The 24,054-nt window shown below is 51.4% G+C and overlaps 1 protein-coding gene across 1 annotated transcript in view; it reads right to left on the bottom strand.

Annotated features, from left to right (window-relative positions):
- Positions 1-1,285: 1,285 nt before the first annotated feature.
- LOC119104678 (zinc finger and BTB domain-containing protein 17) overlaps positions 1,286-24,054 on the bottom strand; it is a 34,825-nt gene continuing 12,056 nt past the window's right edge. The window contains exons 8-13 of the mRNA XM_037228397.1: positions 14,887-15,059; positions 13,802-13,916; positions 11,160-11,324; positions 7,356-7,588; positions 4,828-5,038; positions 1,286-1,623 (exon numbers count right to left, since the gene is read on the bottom strand). Of these exons, the coding sequence (XP_037084292.1) occupies positions 1,286-1,623; positions 4,828-5,038; positions 7,356-7,588; positions 11,160-11,324; positions 13,802-13,916; positions 14,887-15,059 (1,235 nt within the window). The remainder of the gene's footprint in view (positions 1,624-4,827; positions 5,039-7,355; positions 7,589-11,159; positions 11,325-13,801; positions 13,917-14,886; positions 15,060-24,054) is intronic.

The raw sequence follows: 24,054 nt of genomic DNA, 5'->3' as shown, positions 1-24,054 counted from the left end.
GTCACTCACTGCAAATGCTGTAAATCTTCCACCCATCCGCCACGAATATGTTCACCACGTCTCGCAGCCCCCATAAGCACGTCACGCACTTCACGCTCCTGCCCAGCGTACTTTATTTCGTAACGCGTTCAGTGCAATGCGTTCTCGAAAGACAGTTATGTGAGACAGCCCAAAAACAACGCCCGCTCACAGCTGCTGCACAACGTGCGCAGCTTCGACGTCAGGCTCTGGAGCGGGTGGCGCGACATCCACCCGCGACCGGCCGCCAGTGGCCTGCACCCTCTGCCGGACCAGTAGCGCCGCCTCCGCCTCCTCCACCTGATGGCAGTTGACCATGTGGCGCTTCAGGTTGCCCATCTTGCTGTAGAGCATGCCACAGACGGGGCAGTGCGTGCTGCCGAAGTGGACGCGCTCGTGGGCGCTCCGGCTGCTCGACGTGCGGTACTGGCGGCCGCAGAAGCGGCACGGGTGCGTCATGCCTGCTGGACAGGGCGCACGTGAACCTCGGGCTGCGGTGGCTCGGTCCCTACACCAGGGGTGCAGCCGGCTTGTGGGAGCAGTCAGACAGTGATAACACGCATTCTCCCGAGACATGTCACGGTGCCCCCTTACTTCGAAAGAAACACAGGTGTGAGAAATGCGGACACCCAAGTAGCCAGCCATTACCACGTCGAACTTATGACTTCAGACACCTTGGGCACCGTTATGATGTATTGCCGATACAAATGATGACAGGAAACAGCTATCACGAAGTCTGGTTGGCGTACACGATAACTTTCCGAAAAAGTTTTGACGTTCTCAATGAATGAGGCATAACATGTCATGTCCTTATAGCAGGAACTGCACTACAGAAAGAAAAACATCCGTTTTGTGCATGGTAAAATCTGACTCGGGTCTGAGAAACAATATCACGGAGCCATGAATGAAAAAAGCATGCAGCAATCGACGAGTGCCATGCTCAGGACTCGCCACTCACACCTCAGGTAAACGTCATCAGTCTGCGTAAAATGGTACACTCGTAGACACCATCAAGTCCCCAAGCGCATAATAAAAAACAGAACATCTAGAAGACCACTGCGCAAAAAAATCGCCAAGTACACATTACATCGGCACCAGCTTGATCGGCCACAGCACTGCGCCAGCAGAATCACGGAACTATGCCAGATTCGCATCTCTTCACTCAAATGCTACATACGCCCCTGTTGCGACGGAAGGGAAGGCACAGAGCCACAGCCAGCCCATTATCGGCCAGGCCTGGTAAGCGGCACGACAGCTCCCTCCACCATCACTTGGGCAGACCGGGCGGCACTAACACCTCCCGCACGCTCTCCTCGGGCTGCCGGTGCACCAGCATGTGTCTGTTCTTGCTGCTGACCGTGCTGAACACCTTGCCACAAACGTTGCAACCTGTTTTGCCGCCATGGCAGGCCAGGTGATTAACGAGCGACTTGCGGTTTGAGTAGGTCGCCGGGCAGTGAGAGCAAGCGAAGGAGGCGGTGGCGGGACCGTCGGGAGAGCGCCAGTGACCGGAAATCGCCGGATCGGTGAAGACGACCTCCATGCCCGAGTCGGACCCGAGCCGACCGCCGGGACTGTCCGGGCCGCCGAGCGTTCCTCGCGGCGCTGTGGAGGGAGCAGATCCATCAGTGGCGGACATGGACAATGTGGTTTTCGCTGGTGGGCGTTTGGGTTCGGGAAAGCTCCCGCCGATTTTCGTCGCCCCATTTCCCGTTGAAGGTCACGCCCCAAAGGATGTGAAGGAATGCACCAATTTGAAGTTAACACTGACGCTGACACTGCTAGCTGACATTTCATTCACGAGGAGTCTGGCAATACGTCTGGTGATACGTCTGGCAACACGCATATAGGTCTGGCCGACGCACCCAACATTGATTGTGAAAGTACGACCTCATGAATTGAAGGTGGCCTTGCACTTACCGACGTGAATTCTCCCGTATGTACTAGACGGAGGCTTGCCAAATGCGATTACAGACCTCAATTGACGTTCAAGCTCGTCAAACGCTGTCATTGTTCAAATGACGCAGGCAGCACAGTTCAGTAGTAACACGTAGTGCCCGTAAGCGCACAAGAACCTTAATTTGAAAAAAACATTACTTCCAGTTAAATGTGAGACGACAAAACAAACCATACGGACGGACCGGAGGGCGTTCCGCGGCAAACGCAATGCAGTGCGTTATCGCATCAAGCACGATACGGATCATTGTCTAGAGAAACGGGCCTAAGTTTCCCGGTTCGTTCATGGACAGGTTTGGTGGTCTGCATGAAGAGGGGCAAGGTTTGGCACTAACTTCACCAAGTCAGAACAAATTTGGCTGGGCCAAGTCTCAGTCTTACATTTTGAGTCCGCACAACCCCAAGTTTCTATAGGCCGTTCTGCTTTCTGAAAGAAATTCATTTCTCGTATCCGTCTCGCCCCCCCCCCCCCCCCCCATCATTCCTCTGAACAAAAATCACCACCAAATGAGCTAGTAGGACTCGATGCAGCTGATTGCCTAACTGTGAGCTGACTGGGCTTCAGAGGACACCGTTTTGCATCGAAGTTAAAAGTGATTGGCACTGAATTGGGCGGCGCCAATGGTGATTATTTACCGTTGTCTGGTGCTTGGTAGCACCTATCAACCCGCCTCACTTCTCAAGATGTCAGCAGAGGCGAAGCTGTTTTAATGGCTGCTGCACATCATGGTGTGAAGGGTTCACCCGCTGCGGCTGAACCATCACCTAAACTACCACCAACATATGACACAGCGGTGTGTTTCACCCGTGCCCTGCTTATCGGCGGGCCTCAGCACCAAGAATCGGTCGCACGACGCCTATAATGACATGAACCGTTCAGCTTATAGCACACGCGAAAGGTAGTGCTTGTTCAGACCGGTTCCCACCTGACACAAGAAGCTGTCTGCTACAGATTCCGCCTCCCCCCCCCCCCCCCCCCCCCCCTATATTCGCACGCCACAATATTCGAGCATGACTTTCGCGAGGAATTATTCCACAGGCTAAAAGCTGATCATCACCCACCACGTCACGCCGTGATCACTGCAAACAACCAAGCACTGACTTCGCGAGGGTCGACCTCCATTAGAGCTGTTCTAGTTTGTTTATCGGTGAAGCACCAACTCCATGATCCAGGCCCAACGCGGACAAATCTGACGTTGGGCATTTGGGGCCGGGGCAGCCCGCGCTGAGTATGTCGTAGGGCTCCTATCCGTGACTACTGACACCGTGGCGCAGATGGGTCACATGGACTTGTCACTGGTGGCTCGTTTTGGGCCACTACAACGACGCCGGTGCATCGCCGATTTACTCAGTGTCGGAGCCCCATTACGGGTGGTCCCAGAGCCAAAAGCCCGGTTCGTAATGCGCCCGTCCTGGCCCAAATGCGTGCTGCTTGGCGGCTGGGTTGGTGCTGTTTTTTACCAAGGAAAAGCAGCCCACTGAAGAAGTTGAGCCATGATGTAATGCTAATAGCATAGCAGCAGAACTGCGGTGAAATGCCCCGTCACCGCCTTGTGTTATCAGTGACTAATTTTGTTTCGTTATCATGTTAACTCTGTTTGGTGGCTAAACATAACTTATTCAACTAATTTTGTCTTGTTACCAATGACTAATCGTTCAGTCTTAGCGGTTAAAGCGATCCTGGACCAGAGAAGTGAGAGAGAACTGAGTGAAGCCAAGTGAAAAAGAAGGAAGTGTCATGTTCACTGGTGTCGCCACACTGGAGAAGTTGCCTATTCGCCGCAGACTCACGGGTATTTCTCTTCGGTATCGTGACCAAAACGGAGCGATTGACAGTTCTTCTACAGCATCGCACTTCATCTCGCACGATCAGGAAGAGCACACCGCGTGAAAGAGCTCACAGCCCAGCGTTACATGAAATCTCGACACCGTAGGTTGTCCTATATTCGCTTAAAATCACCTTTCAAAAAGGACACAGAAAGTCGCTATTAAGTCGAATCACTGATGGCAGGACCACGCCGCACTGAAGGTCAGCCACCAAAGTTGAGCACAACAGGAGAAAGCTTCAGCCAGACTGGTCCGTCTAAGCTTTTATTATGATGTATAAGCCAAAGCATAACGAAAGAAGTGAGCACGTTTGAGAGACTTTAACGCTCTATGGTGACTTACTTTGACGCTAGGCGCTATCAATACCGAATTTTAGAAGCTAGATAAAAGAAATTCCTAGCCACTAGTCGCATACTTCGTTCCTATACTGGCATCACGACAAATCACAATATGACTCCAATAGGAAAAAATTAGATATTGTCAGCCCGTCTTAGCGTGCAAGGTATATGGTATAACTAAGTATGCAATGAAACGGAATGCATATAAAAACCGCCCCACGTGAAACAGCGCAGAAAAGTCAGGAAACACCATTGCGAGACAATCGGTCAAAAAGTGTATCACAAGTTCGTCTTCGACCGCGTTTGTCACAAACAGGCAAGCGTTCGCCCGCGCGATTATAAACGTACTGAGCACGCCTCCACCAGCGAGATCTCAACCGTGGACAAAGACCTTCATCGCCAGGCCACAGCTGGCACCACTCCGTTTCACCGGTCTCACGCAGTACCAAGCCACACTGGAACTGGCGCTTCTCTGTCCCATGCTCTGAGACAATAAGGTCCAAGAACGTCACTCGGCACTGCCAACATCAGAGCCGACCGGAAATGAGACTTGACTTTCCACTGCGGAACCTCACCATCCACCACAGAACCCCACTGTTTCCGGCGCCGTCTACTTCCCACAGCAGAACCTCACTTTCCGCTAAGGAAGCTCACTGCCCCCGGAAAACCACATCCACCGCTGCGGCGCCTCGCTGTCCGCCCGACGTCGCCTCGCCGTGCACGCTGCGCAGGTGGTAGTTCCTGCTGCTGATGGTGGCGAAGCGCTTGCCGCAGTGGGCGCAGAGCGTGCGGCCCTCGTGCGTCTCCAGGTGGTGGCGCAGCGAGTCGCGGCTGGCGTAGGAGCGACCGCAGCGCGGGCACACGAGCGGCCGGTCCTGGCGGCCGAACGCCGGCGACGGCTGCAGCGGCGGCGGCCACTGCACCGCTGCCGGCCAGCGAGACAGCGCTTTAGTGAGGGGAGGTGCAGGACATCGAAACAGCACTTCGGTGCGGGGAGGTGTCCGGCGACGACAAAGCACTTAAGAGAGGGAAATGCGCCGATAGCGGCGCTTTGATGTGGGGAGGTGCGGGGCAGCGAGACGACGCGCTGGAGCTGGTGAACACAGTTGCTGGTGGGTGGTGGCAAGGATGGGGAGGAAAGTGGACTGCGGCTCGAGAGTCGGGTCGGGGAAAAGTTGGGAGATGCGCCCCACGTGAATGTTTCATCGGCGGAGTCGCGGCAAACTGTGTCAAATGCACGTATATGCCTCCGACATCGAACGGGATCAGAGGCACAGCCGAGCACAATCCGCAAAAGGTCACACTGTCTGCATCCTTGAAACAATGCTGGACTTCGCAATGTTCCCGTGTTCTCCCAACCAGCTATGATTCATGTATCGCAAGGCGCCTGTTCTGAACACTCGTCATTTAAGTGAATGCTCCACATTTGAAGATATTGAGGTAAGCATCAGATAACATGAGATGGGCTCACTTATAACTGCTGCTATACCATCAAATGGAAAAGACTGCCATAGACCTTACAATTTCTCTGTTGAGGAAGACTGCGGAAATCTCGATCCCATGAGCTGTGGAAAGCAGCGTATCTGTGCGCTTAGCGACTGCCTGATCTTTACGAACAATGAGTCCTGCCACTGAAAATGGGCCCTTAGTATTTCACATTTCCCAACTCGGTATACCATTTATCTAGCATTCCAAGTTCGTTGCACCACTGTATCATGCATCCATGTATGCATCCTGCACCATTGAGTTGTGGAATCCGAGTCCAGTGCACCATTCAACGCTCTTTCAGTTCAGTGATGCGGGGTGGCCCAGCAGCAGGCCGCTGTGCAGATAGAGCGGTGTAGAGGAGACAGAATGTCGGAAAACCAAAACGACGCCGAGAGATGTTGCGGACAGCGTTTTAAAAGCGTTGGTTCTGCAGCTCGAAGACGCAGAGGTTAGACACGTTATGATAATAAAGGGTGTTCTCATTTCAAAAACGGATTTCTTTTCTGTCAACGCCGCATTGAAGGACTCGCAGAGACCATGCAAATCAACATTCTTTCAGTCTGCGTGTCAGGTTTGGGGCATTTAAACCTCATCGTGTTTCAACGAAGCGGGCACGCTGTCTGTTTTCCGAACCATTTTGCAAACCCGGCCATCTGCCCATCACTCCAGTGTAATACACCAGACGTTGCTACATCGCACCAGCTTCGCTAGAAAGTTATGATAGGCAACAGAAATTATTCTGCAATGCTCAGAATTCTACCCTGACAGCCCGCAATGGTTTATTTTGAGAATATATGAACAATACGCTACAATTCAAAGCTTGTCATCTGCGGTGCATGGCTGACATTTGATGCGCAATCCACAAGCTATCGCAAACACAATGAAAGCACGAGCAGTCGCACCCCGCAATCAACAAGACTGAGAAGAAACTGTGAGCTTACAGTCATTTCACTTATAGACACATGCCAAGGAAAGCATGCGCCTGCCAGATTCCGAATGAAAAATCCCACACACACCCTAAGCACAGCTAGACACTCAATGTACAGCACGGGATGAAAACTGTTCACAGCGTATGTATGTCATGGCACGCCATTGGGGGTTTACGACGCACTCAGATGCTGCGGCTATATGGCGTCGCCTGCCGCTCACTCTGGCAGAGAGCGGGCACCGCGAGGAATCGAAACCCACGCCTCTGGTTTACCAGACGCGCAGTGTTCAACACATACGCGTTAACCACCGCACCATCGGCCCTCCCTTACAGCGGATGTAAAAATCGAGATCTTATATGGACGTTTCTCACTAAAACCGGACGATTCGATGTAGAAGCCATAGACCGGGTATGAATAGATGCTTAGAATATGCCAAAGTAAAGCCTTTATCATCCGACTCGAGGGCAGACTGACACAACAAACCCCTTGGAAACACAGATGTATATGTATAACACACTGAAAATCCACAGACCACGCCATCCTTCGACCACACCTCAAATCCGCCCCAAACCTCACGCACACTGTTTGGGGACGGTGCACGCGCGCGCCGCTTCCTCGCGACGGGCCCCGAACCGCCCAAGGTTCTCCCACTTCCTCGCGACCGGCCCCTAGCCGACCCCAGGTTCTCTCACTCCTTGCCGTTGCAGCACATGCATGCGGGCGGATGTCGGTTGGCGCGCTGAGGACGGACGATCTGCTGTTCCCACATGGGATCCGCGCTCTCCGGCGAAGGACTGGCCTTCGGCCGCCGGCGGGGCGCCCGCGGATCGACGCGTTGTTGGAGGCAGCTGGCCGCGTGACGGTTGCGGCTGCTGCGCGTGGCGAACGTCTGGCCGCAGTGCGGGCAGTTCGTCTTGCCGGCGTGCGTCTCGACGTGGTGGCGGAACGAGTCGCGCGTGAGGTAGGAGCGGCCGCAGATCGTGCAGATGAGACGGCCGACCCGGTCCAGGACCGACAGCTGCAGCGGAGTGGCTGCCAAGCGGGCGCACAGCGGACGTCAGTTACGGCGGTCGCAGCATCGGGGACCGCATCCTGGTGAGCCACACGTATCGGTCTCGACAGAAGTCCGCGGCGCGCTGCCAAACTCGTTCAAAGGCCGCCAGTGACCGTGGTCACTGCATGACCATGATCACGCCAGAGGCGATACCATCATCGGCGCTTCGTGCCGATAACCGTACATTTTATTTTCTTCTCTACTTTTCGGAACTAGTGAAGCGTGTCGTCGCGACGCATTTTACGCAGCGCCAGCGCCTACGTTGGTCATATTAGCCCGCAGGGGTCATGGCGAAACGTGAGATTGTAGGATGCAGTCGTACTTCGTGCTGATTCAAAAACTTGCTTTCATGACAAATCTTTCGAAACGGAAGGCCATGAGCCATTTAGTTATCTTGACGCACAACAGGCTAGAAATATCCGTATCAGTCTTGTGACATCAAAACAAACAAGCCTACATCAAATGGTACCACTTGTTCATATGCATCCTAGCATAAAGGTGTTGGATATATTTGATATTGAAAGGCGGTTCCACCAACAGGTGAAATACCAATCATCGACTGGGTCGTGTGAGCGCCACGTGATGGCTGGGAGGGCATAACAGCACACATTCAGGGAGCACAGTGGCGCGTTGTCGCGAGTGTAAGGACAGAGGGTCATACTTAAACGTCAAAATCAACAAGACGGTAAAAATGCTGAAATAACACATGCAGCGACAGGAATTGCTGTCAGGCTCGGATCAAAGTGTACCTTGAATAGTTCCCCACTTTTCACAGCTCAGTTTTCCTTCTCATTTTTTATCCATGAAAGACATATCTACAAACATTCCGAACAGCTTCGAAAAAGCCATGACTTGTAGGTGTTTTTCTTTCCGAGAAGTTTCGATCGAGCGGCTTCTTTCAAGCTTTCCTACGTGAAACTTCCATGTTGTCCGAATTTTCCATAGCCGGAATGAACTCACACTTGGATTTATCGTAGACAAGACATCAGAGGGATCTTAATGACACGAGATCCGGCACAGATCAAAAGCTGGCGGACAGATGGGATCGTGATTTTCAGAACCATCATCTTCGGTACACCAATATGCATGATCAAATTCCGCAAAAGTTGAACGACATGCGCCCCCTGCCCCCCCCCCCCCCCCCGTCCTCAAGAAGCGGAGGGCATGCCCAAAGCCACACTACAACAGCAATAGCATGACCAAGTGCACTCAGAATGCTCTCACCGCTACCTGCTTACAACAGATTGAGATTCAGAGAGATTGATCATGAGATCATGAGATTCAATACCCACTCCTGGTCCCCGGCGATGTATTTATGCTGAGGACACTGGGCGCTGCCAGAGCTGGTATTCCTGGCGATTTACCAGTGGCATGACATAAAGGCAGACAGCGCATCTTAGCGAGCCGTTACCACTGCAGCCCTTAGTCCTGTCGTGTCGAGTCCACGCCTGCAAGCATGCTTGAAGATGCCAATCCATACTGGCGAAGAAGTAGTCCCTTGATCGCTGCTTCTGGTACTTTCTCAGCTTTCAGCAATGTTTTAACCAATTCGAAACGAACTAGATTGCAAACTGACCTCACCAAGAGGATGCGCTGTATTTCGGTGCATAATCACGATAGGGGTCCGAACAATGTGCTGCTCCAGCATCGCCTCAAACCTTTGAAACGACGCCATGATCACCATTTCGCTAGCTTCAGCGGCAAAACGCGACTTGCCTGGGCTGCCACCATCCGTACCAGCCCGTAAACTTTAGTTCGCGGACCAAAATTAGCCTTCCAGTGACAGGTTGGTAGAACGGTATCCCCTACCATCCCTTGACTTCCCCAGCAGTCCTGCAAGTTTGCACTGACTGTGTAAAGAAATGCTCACTACCTTTCTCACATGTTTCCGGCCGAAGGTTTCCACAACTGAAGAGTTGTCATCCCCACTGTCCGACATTTCATGAAACAACGCGATCCCAATTCGAATCGAAGCCGTAATCCCGATTGGTGACCAATGACTGGTCCCGGCACAGCATTGTCTACAACGGGACCCAGGACATAAATCTAGCAGACTGTGTCATCTCCAAACGAGTGCCACGAAAAATACGCCAGATCCGAATAGCATTCACCACGAGGCCAATCCTCGCACCGACAGAATTATCATGAAAAGGAATACCCAGCTCACCTCAATAGTTCCCTACATTTCTTTATATAATGCGCAATAGCTTCCCCGGCACCAGCCAATCCTGTCATTGAAACAATCAAATCATTTGGTTTCTTTGCATACCGGTAGTGCTTTATTCATCGCAATGGCAATAACGATCAGCATTAATCATGTCGCATGCAACATATTTAATGATGGTTAAAGATTAACCCACAGTAACTACGGAATGCCCATTCCTCCGAAAACGTCAGAGGTAAATGACAAAGGAGCAGCAATGTAAAAGTTTGCAGATGCCTTCATGCTTCCTGCTTTTTGTACAAGACAGGAGTAAGTCTCGGGAACGCCACGGCCCATTCTCCTGACACGGTCTACACCGCCGCTCAGTTCACACGGCAGGTGATGATAGCGAAACAGGCATACGATATTGTGAAATGAACTCACTTGTCACTATTGGTATGCTTCTAGTGGACAAGACTGCTGCATACAACACAATGTCTCTATTTAGTACACGCATTCCCCAATACGGCATTCTTTGACTGGGTTGTCGTGCCTTGCACAATATCGCGAGCCAATTGACGGCCGTTTTATTTGGATATCGTGCTCACAAACGCCAGGTGTGAACACGACAATTATGTCTTTCTTGGCCTTGATCGCCGCACGGCCAACAGAATGGCAGGACTTAAACGCCGTTATTACGCCCTTATGGATGCCTGGCTGACCTTGAAATAGTATGCACGGCATAGTGCACATCTTCGCAGGCGTGTAGCTCAGAAACCACAGGGGTCTAGGTCTTATGGCCTGACCTGTGAATCGCACTGAATGATCCCCAAGATCATGCGGTTATTTCATTTCAAAACCCCACACAAATGCAGAACACTCCCTTTAACGTAACCATATTATAATGCACAGCAATAACGAATGGTCTTAAGTAGGTTACAAAAAATATTAGCGACACTTTCTGTGTTGTGAGATCTAAATACAACAATGGTCAAGCTGGGACATGGCACATTCCGAGAACAACACTGCTCTGAACCCATGGCCGTTCATTTTCATCGCTCATACATAGCGAGTTAAGTAAACCAGAATACCTTGACGAACACATGGCCTCAATCAACGCAATGACGAGCATATGGTCTCAATCAACACAATGACGAACATATGGTCCCTACACACCAAAACCCAGCACACCCCTTCCACATGAATCACAGACTTATCAGGCAATGACGCCTACCCACTGGCCGATTCCATCCACCGTCCGCACAAACGCACTTCTGCCGCGATCACACCGTCGCTGACTTCGCCGCCTTCCCGCTAGAACATGAACATGCTGCCAGACTGCAGCGGCAGCGGGGGGCCGCCGGGACGCAGCGGTCGGCTGGCGCAGCTGGCCGCGTGGCGGTTGCGGTTGCTGGCCGTGGCGAACGTCTGGCCGCAGTGCGGGCAGTCCGTCTTGCCAGCGTGCGTCTCGACGTGGTGGCGGAACGAGTCGCGCGTGCGGTAGGAGCGCCCGCAGAGCGTGCAGCATAGCCGGCCGTCCGAGTCCAGGGCCGAGAGCGGCGGCCGGTCAGCTGCCGGTGGGGTCACAGCCGGGTCATTCGGGCTAACGGACGGGTCGGTCGGGTTAACGGACGAGTCAGTCGGGTCAATGGCCGGACCAGTCGGGTCAACGGACGGGTCAGTCGGGTCAACGGACGGCCGGTGGGATGGTCGCGCGTCGGTCGTAGACCATCGAACCTAGGCCGCGCGTCTCGCAGCTGTCGGGACATTAATTATGGCGGGCAGGCATTCGTTATAGGTTGTCGTAGGAGCGGGATCGACGTCCGTCGTGGCTGCTGCAGACCGAACATCCGCTGTTGCTGCACCGTGACAGAGACAGACAGAAACCATGTGAGTGAGTAGGGACCGCAATTATCCGCAGATCGATCTCCGATGATGGTTTCAAAAAATGTTTAAATTTAACTTACCAGAGTGCTTTATACGAGTTCTGCCCTAGACCAAGCTATTCAACGATCACATACGCCATGGATCGTCCTAGACGACCAGTTTAACAGCTCCTATATGGTGCGTCGCAGGCGTTGTGACGTGGTGACCCTGGTGCAAACGGTATGTCGATGCAGAACTTGAGCAGGATCCAAGGACAGCAAGAACACTTAAGACAAAGCGGGACACACACGGCACACAATGAGTCCTGATAAAACGAGATATAACACGAAGCTAACCACCAGCCTCGCTTACGGGTATATCGCAAGCGCCTATACAACAGAAATATACCGTCTCACCACACTTCTTTGGACAACGGGGCAGGCGTGTTTACCAGACGTGTCGAATCAAACTCATTCGTCATGTTGAGACTGAAGATAGAACTGTCGCATGTCGTGTGCCCAACCGACCAGAAAACAAATGCCGGATTTTGTTCCAAAACAGCCCACAGATACCGACGAACCGAGATTTCATATTTTCCAATGACAGTGCGGCGCCCATCACAAAACTCCATTACCATTGTACGTTAAGGCAACATCATATGCGAGTACTGCACGGCTTAAGCATGTCTGACAATCAACGTCGAATTTCCTAACGTGATCCGAACCAAGGGTACCTTAAATCGATTAGCTGGGATCTGCACCAATTAGCCATATTGTGAAAATGAGGGCAATTAGATTGGGAGATCGGTTGGCACCGCTACACCTGAGAGCATATCCAAAAAGGCCTCATAACCCAACACATTAGGATCCATTTATACGTTTACGCCTCGCCATACACACATAGCTTTAGTTCCAAGAATTACTGTCACTGCAGCACGGTGTCTTGTCCAAAGGTGTGAGTATCGCTGACCGACAATGGTGTTCTTACGAAGCACAGCATCGTACAACATGTTTGCCAGTGTCAGCCCGACGCCTGTTTATACGCGTGCATGAGCCACGAATTATGCCCAACGCCCAGAATCTATTTGTCAACGAACAATGGCTTTCGTTTTTTGTCGACGATGAACCCCGTATCCGGTCTGCGCAAAAACTTCTAGAACAGATGTCTTGCCACGATACTTTCGCTAATAAAAGCCTTCGAGGCGGATCTGTCGCGTAACTACCAGGCCCCATGCGATCCAGCCAACAAGCCTGTGTATTCGATCCTGGCGCCGATGACCCGCGGCCCTCGATTCGCTACACTTGGCTACTATTTCAACCATGCGGCCTCCATATCCACGAATATGTATTGTTCCTGATGGTTGCTGCGTCCGTCGTTCAGTCACACAATGTCCCAAGCTACCAACAAGATCCATACCACAAGGTGAGCGTCGAGGACAGAGCCGAATGGGTGCACATGTCCAACGTGGCGCATCATGTCTGCACACCCCATACAACATGGTCATTCGTTATAACGTACAGTGACGGGTAGCATACATAACAACACGATTATTCACAAATTTCGTTTCCACACAGCTGCACGGCTACGATGGGCTAAGTCAAGACCTCTTTTCAAGACGCAATAGCTGTCAACGATAGCTGAATCAAAAATATAGTTCAAGCAGCATTGAACATGAAACCCACAAGGTCAGAATATCCCGTGCTGAAACGGGATCAAAGTAATACTTGCGGGAGGTGATACAAACTGCATCAACCGCCTATCACTCGGAATGCCGGTGCATGTTCAAGGCAGAAGCCTATGCACAGAGATTGACAACTGGGACATTCCACCACCGCCAAACAATTGCAGCGCACCAAGAGCCACCATAAAACCGGCGCGTTGCACCGCCATGACACTACGTCACCGGTTACGTCACCGGTTACGTCACCGGGCAGCTCACGTTATCCCTCCCCCCCTCCCCCCTCCCCCAGGCACCATCACCACCGGAATAGGTTCAGATCTGCAGCCCCTCGAGTATAGACTGCACCCCGAATGCCCGCCTTACGACCTGCGCCACCCACGGCCCACCTCTCCACTCGTGTTCACGTCTGTTAGCACCCTTCCGACCCGCTCGGCGCCGCCCCCGCTCCCGCCCCCGCCGCCGCCTCCGCCGCGGCCGGCGGCGGCCGTCCGTGGTGCTGGCGCATATGCCGGTTGCGGCTGCTGGTGGTGCCGAACACGCGCTGGCAGAACGGGCAGCGCGTGTTGCCGCGGTGGATCTGCAAGTGGTGGAGCAGCGAGTCGCGGCGCGGGTAGCCCTGGCCGCACACCGGGCAGTACCAGACGGCCGCCGCCGCCGGCGCTGTCGGCAGGCGCAGTGTCAGCACGGCGGCGGACGCGTGCGGCGCGCGCCGCGCAGTCACGGTGGGCACTGTGGGAGGGTCTGGTGGGCGGGGAGGCGGTACGCCGTGGTATTGACCGGCTGCTTCAGTTTCCGGACAGCGGATCTGTATGATGACCATATGGCGTCCACTGACACTGGCTGGCATCAAAGCCAAGTACGGGAGATGCGGCACTGACGTGTGACCAATAAGGATTCACAATATATTGGCCCCTCATGGACACCAAGGTTTGACCGAGCAGGAACTGCTCCTTTGTCTGCATACAGAAATACGCAGTGTTTCCTCACCGTCGCAAAAACAACGTAGATCAGGTCAACAACTTTTCTCAGTTTCTGCCGTACCCAAGAAGGACAGAGAGTGGTGTGAGCCCATCATAAGAGGGACAAGTATTGGGTAAAGATAATGTATTTTTAACACGAAGCGGAACCGAAGTGGATATAGGCGGTGTGTGTTAATGCTGTGAATGATATTCAATGATGCACATATAAAGCTATCCTCATTTGTGACCCTTTCATACGATATCTACAGAAGCGTTGCTGCACGAGAGTATAATACAAATTTATGAGACATCGAGGACACTGAGACGGTCAATGACAACCGCTGTCGGGAGCTGAAAAAGCTGCCAGGTGTAAACTCACGATGAGTCCAAATTACAACAACATAAAAATCCGCACCACGAACCTCGCAACTGCGCACCAAACGCGAGCTCGTCCAAGGACAAGAGGTAACCTGCCACACCAAAAGGCACGCGCACAAACTCACACCGGTCAAGAATTTCGTAGCGCCCGCCCACGGTGGACGCCGACGTCACAGAGGGGCGCCATCATCCAAGGACATGCGGCGCCAGGTCTCAGGGCAGCAGCCCCTCAGCCGGCGCCACGTATACGTCCCCCATCGGATGGTGCTGCCGCGCGTGTCGGTTGCGGCTGCTGGTGGTGGCGAAGTGGCGTCCGCACACGCCGCAGGCCGTGTTGCCCCGGTGGCTGTGCAGGTGGTGACTGAGCGTGTCGCGGCGCGAGTACGTCTGGCCGCATACCCCGCAGACGAACGGCCGCGGTGCTGCCGGCACGGGCAGACGTCAGTCGCTGGTCGGGCGACGCAGCGCGGCGCCGGCGCGCTCCACGCGCGGCCACCACAGCGCCGGCATGACTTAGCACCCAGCAGCTAAGTTTCGCTTTCCCAGTATGCACTCGACGAGACGGAGAGATTAGGCCGTTCGCTCCCAGACCCACGCAAGAGTGGAGCTGGTCGTTCCGGACGTCTTCCTGAAAAGCGCGTCTGTCCAGCGGATCTCGGGCAGCGGACTCCGTAACACTACCCGGGAACTGCCTGCCTGCCAAACAGTCTGTCTACCCCTGCAGGAACAAAACGCTCAAGGATTATGATGATGGTGATGATCTTTGGGTTTATTGGGGGCTTCATCTGTCCTGGTCATTTTGTGCCCATCACTGCGTTAATTGATCACATCACAGATCTGAGATAAGACGTCGTTGATAACAATCTATCTACAGATTCTTCAGAGTGCGTTATTCCAAGCCCCTTTTCGGGACCATTAAACTGGCAAGAGTGTGATCCTAAAATTAATTTCCTTCATGAACATTACAAACTTTGCGTAAACGATCAGGTCCTCAAACAAGGAAAGAGTGGAGAGATAGTCCGCGCCGGGTGCCGAAGTAACGTTGGCGCTCAGTCGCGACCTGACGACACTGAACAAGTGTGTGGGCAACCGATAGCCGGGGATCGCAAGCAGGGAACGATGGCGATTAGCCTCCAAACAGGAGACAACCACGCGCTACGAAGGTATGACCGATACGGAGGCGGCAAAGGCTGACTTCCTCCCTTCCGCTCCCCCGGTGAGAGGAACTGCCTAGTCGCCAGCCGTATCTTTCATTGCGAAGACTTGATTTCTGTCGTGCCAGTTCTCCATTCGAGGAAACAGCAACGGCTTGAGGTCCGAAAACGGCGTTCGGGCGAAACGACGTCGAGGGACGGCTGCATCCTCCTTGGCAGCAGCATTCGCCTCGCTTCCAGCCAGCCCGATGTGCCCCGGCACCTCGGCACGGACCACGCGCTTGCCTTCACTCTCGGTCCGGAATTCGGTCCACTATGGCACGTCCTGTTTTCAGATGTTGGATGGCTTCTGGGAGTTAGACTGTTTTAGACTGACTGTTCAGGGAGTTAGACGGTATAAGAATCGCTCCTCTTGTCGTCCCTCTGCATAAGCAAGCGCCTTACAAATTGCACATATTCCGGCTGTAAAAAACCGAACAGTGATGGGACAACGCAAAACGCTCCGACGAGCTGTCACATTCGACACCGCATCCTGTACCTCTTTCGGACTTTGACCCATTGCGTATGTGTACGGACGACAGGTAATCGGCACGCACTCGAAAAGGAGCTTCAAAACGAAGCTCCTGGACAAATTTGCGTCTTTTCGTCAATGTGTAGGTGGGCAGATCACAGACAGGTGTCGGCAGTTCCCATGGTGGGCATGGAGTGCCCTTCACTGGAATGACGTCCCTTATACTAATGTATATATATATATATATATATATATATATATATATATATATATATATATACATCCTGCGGGCTTCCACTCACTTGTACACAGATGGGCTTAATGGTAGTTGTTCTGCCTGTTGGGATTAACTCAATCAGGTGTCCTGAACAGATGCTTTGAAAGGCTGGATGTGCCTCATACTGTGCAACCTTCAGCGTAAAGCGCGAGCTGAGCATCTCACGAGGGAGACCTCATGACAGCTCGCTCGCCTAGATGAGAAGGCTCGCGGCAGAGCTGGAGCGAAATGTCCCATAACAATGCGTACGCTGTCATGGCGCGCTGTGTCTAGAGTGCGCTTTTCAGAGTCACTCGCCTACACAACGCCTGACAGTCATTCTGTAGCTTGGGGCGAGTCAGGATTGTATGTACGTGGTTTTCTTTGTTGAAGAGGTATACCCGTTCATAAAACGCCAGTGCGTCAGCTTGTCCAGGCAGATTTGAATCTATCGCGAAACCGAGGTCGATGACGATGTACAGATCCAAATGGCGAAGTCATCAACAATCGGCGAGCCACCCACGTTGGCAGGCAACTCATCGCTGGTGATGTCCACCGCAATAGAGAGAAGCTGGACACTTGGGACGTTCGCTGATTATTTGGGCGAGGTGGCTGCATCTTACACCTGCGGACACCGCTTGCTGCTGCTGCTGCGCACGGACAGCGCTTGCTGCTGCGTGCGACCGTGGTCGCACACAGATGTGGTGCTATAGCACCACATCGATCCACCACATCTGTGTGGTCGCACACAGATGTGGTGGATCGATGTGGTGCTGTTGAACCACATCGATGACAGATAGGTCTGTCGGCTCCATCCAACATATAGCCGTGGGTTGCGTATGTGTGCCCAATACGCAATCTGCAGAGGATCACCTCCTCTCGCCCCATTTTCCGGAAACAAGAGAACCACTGACCCAGCTTAGGTTTTATCTCTCTGAGCTTATTACTATCCATCCGATCCCAACAACGCTGCCACTTGTTGTGCAGGAAGGTTTTTATTGCAGGGTAAAAGTCTCTGGCAGGAAAAGAAAGAGAGTGAACACATGGAGCCAGCGCTGCTCGCCTGGCAGCCGCGTCAGCCCACTCGTTGCCCGCGATGCCGACATGACTAGGAACCCAACATAGCATGATTTTCTTTCCGGCAGCATCGGGGATGAATCGGGGTCCAGCGGCACCGGCATTCCGCCCCCTATTCGTAACACGGGGGTCACCGGTCATGCCCAGTCAGGTAGACCACACCATGAGGACAAAACCACATCAAAGCTCGGCAGACACCCTCCGTTAATTTCCTCGACAGGAAAAGAACATCGGGATTCGCTGTTAAGGATTTAGCGGCAAATAGGCCAGTTATGTCCGGCATATTCGCCGTGGGAGGCCGTGACGCGTCCCTTGTGCTGGAACCGTGGCCATGGTGTGTCACTGGGCTAGGTGGTCGTCCCATCACAGAGACCGCACGTCTTTCCCAATTAACTATTTACCCGGCACGCGTTCGCATCGTTCACAACAGCTTTGACAACTATGTCGCATCTTCAGCACAACCTTAACATCACCAACAAGAGAATATTAGTGCGATGATCCAGGATGATCCAGGTAAAACGTGGTGAACAACTCATCCCATTTAATCCTTCTTGATGCCGGCTATGTATCATAACGCCAGGGGAAAACTATGCGACATGAAAATCTCGTGTAGCCGTTAACACTATACCAACCTGGTGATATTGCTGGCGTCTACAAAAGCTTGACAATCGGCTATCAACGAATAAATGCTTGATCGCATTGGCTAACATCCAAAAGATCCAGATAGCAGCACTGACTGCTGCTAAAACGCACCTGTTCAACTCGAACAGATTACAAACGCTGTAAATATCACCACATCTGGTATGCATCAATGACAGACGCCAGACGCCATCCTCCACCCTCTCATGGTTGCACTGTTTCTCCATCCACGGTAACGGGTCCAACTTCAGCAGTTACTCGACTGATCCGGTGCTTGCCCACACAGCGATGAAGAAACAACACTGTGAATGCGGTTTACCATTCGTTAAAATTCAGCTCCGACGAAATTCACCAGACTTCGCTGTGTGCAAGAGAAGGAAATTCGTAACACACAACAATATTAAAATGCACCGAGTCCATGGCCATTCCTGCCCGTTCTTATCCCGGCAGCATGACACTGAGATGGATCTACTCACCTCTGACAGGCCAGAGAACAAAACTGCATTTTTTATTTTATTTTTGGAAGTGGCTGAACCACTTCAAGTCTGTTTAGCAGTCGCCATCCTGCCCAGTTTTAGTACGTAGCATTCTTCAATCCAGTTGTATTGAGTATCATCGGCCTCTGTGCGTCGTATCATACGGGTTCTGAGGATAAAGTCGAAATGAGGAAGACATTCAGGTCATTTGAATTGCTTCACAACGCACACAAAACATACCGAAATCGACTTTTAAAAGAGCGCAAGGTTTCTTCGAGTTAGCACCAGATTACGGGTCATTCTAAACTAGGTTCGTTCGACACAATAGTTTACATAAGGTACAAGTGACTTGCTTGATTTCGCGGGCAAATATTTTAAAAGAGCAGAACCGTCTTCTGACAGCAAAGGCTGGACCAAAGACTGAACCTGTGTATAAACTAAACGCGTGCAACACTTGTACATGTCAAAGGAAGTGCTCCACATTAGTATGGGGTTTTGAACTGAAATAACCACGTTAAACACCAACCCGCGCACGTCACAGCCCCGCCCTTCTTATGACCTACGCCCCTCTAGTTTCCGAGCTGAACGCCTGCAAGATGTGCAGACTATTTTGTACAACTATTTCCAGGTCACCCAGGCATCCGCGACGCCTGAAAACTTCATTTAAATGATGATATTTCATTGGCCAGGTAGTGATCAAGGCCAAGAAAAAATATAATTGACGAGCCGTTCATATCTGGCGTTCATATGCAAGATACAACGACGCAGTCAAGCAATAACGTATTTAGGACACATTTACCAAACAGAGAAATCGTCTTGAGCAGCCTTTTCCATTACAAGGTCCACCAATAGTTGTAAGCGAGCTAATTTCATTTCTGAAGCTTGATTGAACATCCTCAAATGTGGAACATTCCCTTTAAGCATTTTGTGGTTTAGGTCAGGTGCATGCAGCACAGAAGACACCCAAACCTGTTTCACTTCACGGCTGATGAGAAAACATCAGAAAGAACCCGTTGTTGCTAAAGGGAGGAGCATGCCTCCATAAGCTACAAAGTGGCGTGCATTCTTCGACTGACACCAGCACGATGCCTGTGCCAGCCTGACAAAAAAGGAGTGACTCTGACCACTTCCGAGCATAAAAAGCCTGTGAGAAATATGCGCAGTACTAACTCACTTAGGTATCGCCGCCACCATCCGTGCGAAGCCAAGCAGAGGCCGCTACACAGGCAGATAAGCTGAGTTCAACGTCCGCGCGGATTCGATGCAAATCTTGCAGCTTGGGTTTGGCGCAGGTGGCGCCAACACACCTCGCCCCCTGGATTATAGCATCTTGAACAACGTATTGTCATCACATGCAGCGCTAAATGCACTGATTACTTTTTTGATAACCCTGTTCAAAAAAGTATGTTAAATATGACACACTTTCTCAGCAATCCGCATTAGCACAGGCCCGGGTTTCAGGATTTATGTTGCTCAAGTACCTAACTGCAGCCTTTTAGGCTCTGGACACCATTTCTGAGCACATATAACGTATTGGTCAGTGCGGTGTGATTGTGCGGGGTGTGCGCAACCGCTCTCGCTGTCTTCCGAGCTCTGCATCTGACTGGGCGCCGGGGGGCCTCACGTGACTGCGGGTCTCCCGATTCGCCGGGGGTCAAGGGTCGGCCGCAGAGGCGGCGGCAGGGACCCGACGCCCGCAGATGCCAGTCGGTTTTTAATTACAACCATATACTGATGCAAGTACTAACGCTTCTAGGCGGGACAATTTTCACTTGGAAGTCACCAACCCAAATTGTCATGCATTGTTCTAGTCCTACGTGAAAAGAATGGTACCAACAAGAGAGAAAAAACGCATCGCTCCACAAAACAGACCCGGAATTGCAGCGCGAACACCTCGAAAGCTTTCGATGTTCCACATAGTTCTTCCTGTAAAGGCGTCACTATATTCCTATCAAAGCTGCACGTAAACTTCAAAGAGCCCGAGGTTGCGCGCTTGGCGTTTTCTAACGCTATTTTAAAAGGCGTTTTAAATGTGCGTTGAAATCGTTTCTTCAAGCAGGTACAAAAGGCCTGATGTCCTCCGCTCGTGGTTTTGACCCTCATCGGCATCGTGCATTTACACAGTGAATTGCAACGAAAACTGAATATAGTTAATTGCCACGAGAAAGAATGGTGTGACGAGGCAAAACTGACCCAGACGCTGAGGCACGCAGCTGAAATCCTACCAAGCTGTCTGACATCGGTATGGTTGTCGTACTTCATTGTCGTCTTGTTTCTTGAGTCAGAGATTATGACTAAGTCTGAGGTCAATGGACGTCAACTTGCACGCCCAGAGAATGCAAGTAAAACTACGCATTTGAGGTGCAATGGCCCCAGGAACTCAGAACCAAAATGGTGACCTATCATGACCTTGTGAGGAGCCCACATGAACGAGCGTGACTAAAACATCATCGCAAGGGCGGATTCTGTCAACTGCGTGTGCTCTTCGGCCAGCGTTGGAGCACACGTTTGAGGTCACGAGGTCACGCGTTCAGTCATACCGTCTACTGCGGACGCACTTCTACCAACGACGGGTAATATCCTAAACTTTCAGTTGTGTCCGTGTGTGAACCTGCTACCTGCGTGTAACGCCCGACAGCGGCTAAGCGGTACACAGAACACAAACCAACATGCTTCAATAACCCGATTTCCATCTTACATACACCACACAACGAACTGACCCGATGATTGTCCTACGTAGTAATTATTCACTCATCATCAGAATCTGGTGCGTCAAGTAAGCAACATGTGGCCTTCCGATTGCATGAAACAACATTGGACATGCCAGTGTCACACTACCACGCGCATTTCGGAGGCGACGACCTCTCCGAAGGGCAGAATGACCTAACCTTATCTTTAATTTCATGGTGCCTTTCATTCGAACCATTCCCCTTGAGAAGTAATCGCATATCAAGTACTACCACAACGAAGCAGAGACGGTGGATTTGATAATCACAAAAGCAGGGAAACGTTATTTCCCGCTCGCCTAACACAACCTGACCAACGACATTTTGGTATATTTGGCATGCAAACGATTCAACGCGACTTGCAGCCAAGCCTGAGCACACCGTCACACTGTCCTTCCTTTCCCCCGTTACGCTCCATCAAAACAGCCGTTGCATCCCACACGTGTTATGTTATATATGGACCGTCGCTTTAAGCATCGGAATACATATCATAGGTGACACACGTGTGCAATGTCTAATGCTACAACAATGTCGCATCATAACTTCTGATAAAATGACAACCTCGTAACCAACGGCATCATAGAGACGAGTTCTGCAGCGTAAAAACATGGCAACACCCAGCAACGATACACACACAAACAAAAAGAAAAGGATACTCACCACAATCGGGAGTGCTCCGCAGAACGCAATCGTGGCAGAAGGCTTCGATTTTCCAAGCAACACGCGGGCACGGCCGATGAGCGAAATTTGAGCGGTGCAAGGCTCCGGAGACTGGTCCTGGTTTAACCTTTAGATAATGCCGTGTCAATCGCACCTTGGCGTTCTTCAGATTACTACACCGGAAACCAGACGCTCGCTAATTTTGAACAACTATGCTAGGAAAGTGGATGAATAATTCAATATTGTTAGTAGCATGACAGATTTGCCCTGTATCCAAAAAGCGATCCCGAACGGTCCAAAGGCGGGCACTTTCCAACTGTTCAACATTATGTTTTGGCTAAACGCGGTTTTGATCTCACGTAGATATTACATCTTAATTGGCCATCAAATTTTGTCCAATCGTTCCGTACATCATTTTCCGAACAGAACGCGTAAAATCTCACCCCAGCTTCGTTAAACTAGTCAAAAATACGTCAGCCTATCGTTGAAAGCAACACCATGCAGTACCTTTTTAACCTTTTTATTACCTTTTACCCATTTCCCATTACCTTTTACAACGGCAAATCTATACCCGTCCAACAATTTGGGCGAAACAACTTAAGCATCGCAAATTAAATGTGAGCAGAATGGTAAAAATTACAGGCCGCTACCTGTACCCACGCTCAAAAACCGATAGGGCTGACAGGCAATTACAGTGACCTGTAGACTATTCGCGAAATAGGTGAAAATGAGTTATATAAGGTATCTTCCTTGGACTACATAGCAGCAGCCAGGCCAACGTGACACAGCGGTCCCCAAATCTTCCTTGGACTAGATAGCAGCAGCCGGGCCAACGTGACACAGCGGTCCCCAAATCTTCCTTGGACTAGATAGCAGCAGCCAGGCCAACGTGACACAGCGGTCCCCAAATCTTCCTTGGACTAGATAGCAGCAGCCAGGCCAACGTGACACAGCGGTCCCCAAATTTGTGCGCGCGGTCGAGAAAGTGCTTACGGCTCATTACACCACGACCGACCCGGAAAAATGCACCTTTCAGGCCAAAACACGGTAGAAAAAGGTAACTAAACATCGCAAACCGGAAAAAGTTCCGCAAAAAATCACGGCGGCCAAGCAACGCAAGATATCTGCCCTAAGGCGAGCATGGTTCACGAGAACACACACAACCAGTCAAACGATGTTGGTATTCTCGGACCAATCAGGATGCAATACAGGATGGAATCCGACCAATGGGGATCCAAACTGTGCCCCACATACAGCTGCTGGCACGGACTCCCATCTTTTTACTGGTTCATTTCATGTCCTTGTGGAAAGCATAGTGATGATTAGGCACAAAACTGAAGGAGATCAGCAACAGCTGCATACCTGTCAAGTACAGCTAACTCCTTCCCGCGTTATGAATTGCCTTAAAGGGAATGTTCCACATTTGAGCACACTGAATCAAGCATCAGATGTGATTAAAAAGTTTTTTTACAACATAAGTATACTTTCAAGTTGAAAAGACTGCTCCAGACAACGCAATTTCTCTATTTAATAAATACGCTCCTCAATAAGTCATTGTTTAATTGCGTCATCACACCTTGCACAAGATTGGCTGAGAGCCAATTGACGTAATACCTGGAAACAGTGCTCATGAACGCTAGATATGAACGCCCCGACAACTTTATCATTTTTGGCCTTGATCGCCGCATAGAAAACGGAGTCGCAGCATTTGAATGACTTTATTATGACGTCATGGATGCCTAGGTAGCCTCCAAATAGTCCCACCGAAATGGCCTGTATATCTTCGCGGGCGTGTAGCTCAGCAACTAGCAGGGCGTCAGCCTTAGGAAAGGCAGGGCTGTGTACCGCACCGAATGATCTTCAAGGTGACTTTTCAGTCAAAAACCCCATACAAATGTGAAACACTTAACAGAGACTC

This window comes from Pollicipes pollicipes, unplaced genomic scaffold (assembly GCF_011947565.3).
Source record: "Pollicipes pollicipes isolate AB1234 unplaced genomic scaffold, Ppol_2.1 Scaffold_6052;HRSCAF=7182_pilon_pilon_pilon, whole genome shotgun sequence".
Classification (NCBI taxonomy): Eukaryota; Metazoa; Arthropoda; class Thecostraca; order Pollicipedomorpha; family Pollicipedidae; genus Pollicipes; species Pollicipes pollicipes.
The sequence above is the reverse complement of the archived record's forward strand: the minus strand, read 5'-3'. Positions and strand labels throughout refer to the sequence as shown.